The sequence below is a fragment of the Trichoderma citrinoviride genome (genome assembly GCF_003025115.1).
Source record: "Trichoderma citrinoviride strain TUCIM 6016 unplaced genomic scaffold BBK36scaffold_33, whole genome shotgun sequence".
Lineage (NCBI taxonomy): Eukaryota > Fungi > Ascomycota > Sordariomycetes > Hypocreales > Hypocreaceae > Trichoderma > Trichoderma citrinoviride.
In genome coordinates, this window is record NW_020194741.1 from 17,977 (window position 1) to 21,975 (window position 3,999).

Genomic DNA, 3,999 nt, shown 5'->3' on the forward strand with positions numbered 1-3,999 from the left:
GCTGGGGACTATGAAGAAGTGGAGGAGACGAGGAACCGGTTAGCGGAGGTATTCGGAGGAGGCGGGCGAGGCTGGCGATGGTCGACAAGCTGCTGGCGTCCAGCTGCGGGCGAGGGTTCAGTTGTTTGTAAGTGCAAAGTACAGGCCACTGCAGGTTGATGCGCAGGATGGCGCTGTTTCTGGTGGTCGGCAAGCAAGCAAATAGTTCCTGGTGGGTACGAAGCACCGGTTGCATTTGCTTGGAGCAGCGGCCGAAGAGGCGCAACGATGACGAGGGCCTGCGGACGACAGGCGGAGAGCGACCAGCCACTCACAGCTGGGGTACGAGCGGCAAAGCTGCCTGAGGGTATGCAGTACTTCGTCTTTTGCAGCAATCCGCGGCTGACTGCTAGTATTTGCCACTCCACACAGCTGCCTGTGTAAGTATCCTTCCTGTCCAATCCCAGCTCACCAGTTAAAGCGCTTTCGGCGGGGCTGCCTCGGCTAAACGTTACGCCTATGCCCGACCGCTCCCCGCCCAATTCTTTGGGCCTGATCTGCCGGCAGAAAAAAAAAAGTCGGTACGGGAAGTAGTTTCTGCTGCAGGCGCGGAATTCGTCAAAGGTGGACAGCAACTTTTTTTTCCTTCTTTCTGATATTCACGATACTTCCCCAGCATTGACGCCTCATTGAGTCTTTTCTCGTTATCAAATAGTTGAGAGCTGATACAGCTGCCACAATGGCTGGGCGGACATCGCAGGCGGCAACCAAGGACAAGCCGTCCAACTCGAATAAGCGAAAGCTCCTCGACGACAGCGACTCCGATTCAGACGATGCAGGAGCAGCAATTGGAAGCTCAGGATTCAAGGTGAACGAGGAATACGCGCGCCGTTTCGAATACAACAAGAAACGAGAGGAGAAGCAAAGATGTATGTGCCGAATCAGGCCCTTGTTTGACGCCAACCAGATGGGCTTTCCATTGCTAACGTTGCTAAAGTGGAGGAGAAGCTCAAGAGAGAAGAGGACGACGACGATTCCTCCTCCACCGATGAGACAGAAGACGAAGACGGTTTCCTCGCGACTGAAGACCTGGACGCACAAATCTCTGCTACACTGCAAGCCATTCGGAACAAGGACCCCCGCGTCTACGACAAGGATGTTACTTTCTTCCAACCCGACGACGACACTGCGACCGCCGCAGCGACCAAGGAGAAGAAGGAGAAGCCGGTCTTTCTCCGCGACTACCAGCGGGAGAAGCTTTTGAGAGGCGATATCGGCGGTTCAGATGACGACGAGGACGCTCCGAAAACATACCAGCAAGAGCAGGACGCAATCAAGCAATCGCTCTTGTCCGAGATCAACGCTGCCAAGGCGGAGCAAGACTCGGACGAATCAGACGAGGACGAGGACGGATTCATCAAGCGGAAAGAACCCGCGCAAACTGATTCCAACGGCGTCCACCCTTCCAGAGCAAAGGCCGTGAAGCTCTCTGAAGTCGACGTGGACAATGCAGACAAGGACCCCGAGACGTTCCTGTCCAACTTCATGGCAGCGCGGGCCTGGGTGGCCGATGAGGGTTCAAGGAATTGGGAGGCTTTCGAGTCCGACGACGGAGAGGACAACATCACCCGGGCGGAGGAGTTCGAGGCGGCTTACAACCTGCGGTTCGAGGACCCGGAAAAGAGCAACGAGGTTCTCAAGTCATATGCCCGAGACTTTGCCGCTGCGCGATCCGTCCGACGAGAGGAGAAGACGGGCAGAAAGCGTCAGAGAGAACTCGAGCGCGAGAGGAAGGAGGCCGAGAAGCAGCAGCGCCGCGAGGACAAGGCCCGGTTACGGAAGCTGAAGCTCGAGGAGACCGAGGCCAAGCTCCAGAAGATCAAGCAGGCGGCCGGAGCGTTTGGCAAGGAGCTGACGGACGAGCAGTGGATGAAGTTCTTGGACGACGCGTGGGAGAACGACAAGTGGGAGGACGAGATGAAGAAGTGGTTCGACGAGGAGTACTACGCCATCAACGAGGCGAATGCCGCCTCCGAAGACGAGGACGCCATGGACGTGGATGGCCAGGACAAGAAGAGCAGCAAGAAGAAGGCGAAGCCCAAGAAGCCCAAGTGGGACGACGACATTGACATCAAGGACATCATTCCCGATTTCGAGGACGAGGAAAAGCCCAAGATTACACTAACCGACGACGAACCGCAAGACGACGACAACGACGAAGCGGAAGACGACGACGACGAAGAAGAGCCCGCCGCCAAAAAGCGCAAATCCTCCGACCACAAGCGCGCCAAGCAAGAATCCCAAAAGAAGGCCCGCCAGGAACGCTCCAAACTAGAAGCCCTCGTCGACGCAAAGCTGCAGCTAACAGACCACGACGTGCTCAAGAAGCAGGAGAAGGAAGCCGCCTCTGCAGGCGGGTTCCGCTACCGCGAGACGTCGCCGCAGGCGTTTGGCCTGACGGCGCGCGACATTTTGCTCGCGCCGTCGGACAAGGTGCTCAACGAGTACGCGGGGCTGAAGAAGCTGGCCACGTTCCGGGACGTGGAGAAGAAGCGCAAGGACCGCAAGATGCTCGGGAAGAAGGCCCGGCTGAGGCAGTGGCGGAGGGAAGTCTTTGGCGGGGAGTACGAGAGCACGGGGCCGACGTATGGGTTTGAGCGGCTGGTTGGTGCTGAAGAAGAAGAGGAGCATCATAAGAAGAAGACGAAGAAGAGGAGTAAGGACAAGGGCAAGGAGAAGAGTAAAGACGGGGAGAAGGAGGGGGCGAGTAACATTATTGGGGACGTTGATGGGACGAGGAAGAAGAGGAAGAGGTCAAAGGGCAAGAAGGGCAAGACGGAGAGCGAGAGCTGATTTCTTGCGTCCTGATGCTCTGAATTCCCTTTTTTTGTCTTTTTGCGCCGTCTTTTGTTTTGTTGTTGGGAGTGTATATCTATGTGTAGAGGAGAAGCAAAAAGTACGGGATATATATAATTGGTGCCATAGATGGGGGGATTATCTAGATATTCTACTGATTCAGAACATGACATACCATCCGAATAGGATCCTTTTCGTATCTTGGGCATACCCATCCACATCATAATCACATCAACAACCCATCAACCTCAAATGCAGAATCACACACATGCAAGTGATCAGAATAATCATATCCAGTGAGAATAAAACGTTAGGCATATACATGAGAATACACAGGGGGATCTACCACCACCACCACCAAACATGCCTCCCCGTCCTTCGAATCTGTATCCGTCCGGCTTCCTCCCCCTGTGTCACGTCTTTCCGTAGAGACAACACAACTCATAAAAACCCAACTCCCCAGAAGAAAAGAAACTGCTGCCTTTTCTTTTTTTCGCCCAACGGGTTCAGTTTCCATTTTCTCTCCTTTACATCAATGGAGACAAAGAAAGAAAGAAACTCCGCCGCTCAAGGATAAACAAGATACGAAAGCAAGCGAAAAAAGAAACATTAAAAGGCATCCCGTCGTCATCTCCATCTATCGCTTTCTCGGACGATCCTTTTTTCTGTTTACCTTCTCCGAAAAAAAAAAAAAAAAGACAGCAGCAAGGGAATGAAGAAGCCGAATGAAAACAAATACACACACCAAGCCCAGTCATAGCGGCTAGAAAAGAGGAAAAGCAGAAGAGTAGGATGTTGCCAGGGTTGAAAGACAAGGTATCCACCCGGAAACCAGAGAAAAGAAGCAGGAGAAGAGCAGAAGATGCATAAAACCATCGCAGCGTATCATCAAATGTGTATCGACTAAAGAAGAGGTCCAGGGCTTTCCGTCGCTCTCTATGGTGCAGATGCTTGGCTCGCTAGGATTGAAAGAAGAGTATGCCGCAAAATGTATACCATGGGAGAAAAAAAAAAAGAAAATCAGCGGCGTCGATGAACTCAAAGCCGACGACCTTCTTTGTGCTCCCAGAGGAACATGACTTATTAACGCATAAAAGTGAAAGGGGATGAGAAGGACGATAACGAAAACTCAAAAGGGACAAGGCACAAGGCCAGAGCCCCCGA

At 53.2% G+C, this 3,999-nt stretch overlaps 1 protein-coding gene across 1 annotated transcript; it reads left to right on the forward strand.

Annotated features, from left to right (window-relative positions):
- The first annotated feature begins 647 nt into the window (after nucleotides 1-647).
- Nucleotides 648-2,942, forward strand: BBK36DRAFT_1136739 (hypothetical protein). The gene is given in 3 exon segments (XM_024893085.1): nucleotides 648-681; nucleotides 692-908; nucleotides 977-2,942. 2 exon segments carry the CDS (start codon nucleotides 719-721, stop codon nucleotides 2,830-2,832), a joined length of 2,046 nt encoding a protein of 681 aa, XP_024744985.1. The 5' UTR covers nucleotides 648-681; nucleotides 692-718; the 3' UTR covers nucleotides 2,833-2,942.
- The last annotated feature ends 1,057 nt before the right edge of the window (nucleotides 2,943-3,999 follow it).

Excerpts from the sequence above, each read along its gene's own strand:
- BBK36DRAFT_1136739 (XM_024893085.1), top strand. The coding sequence starts at position 719 with ATGGCTGGGCGGACATCGCAGGCGGCAACCAAGGACAAGCCGTCCAAC. Across the intron at positions 909-976 it reads ACGAGAGGAGAAGCAAAGAT|TGGAGGAGAAGCTCAAGAGA; the intron begins GTATGTGCCGAA and ends ACGTTGCTAAAG.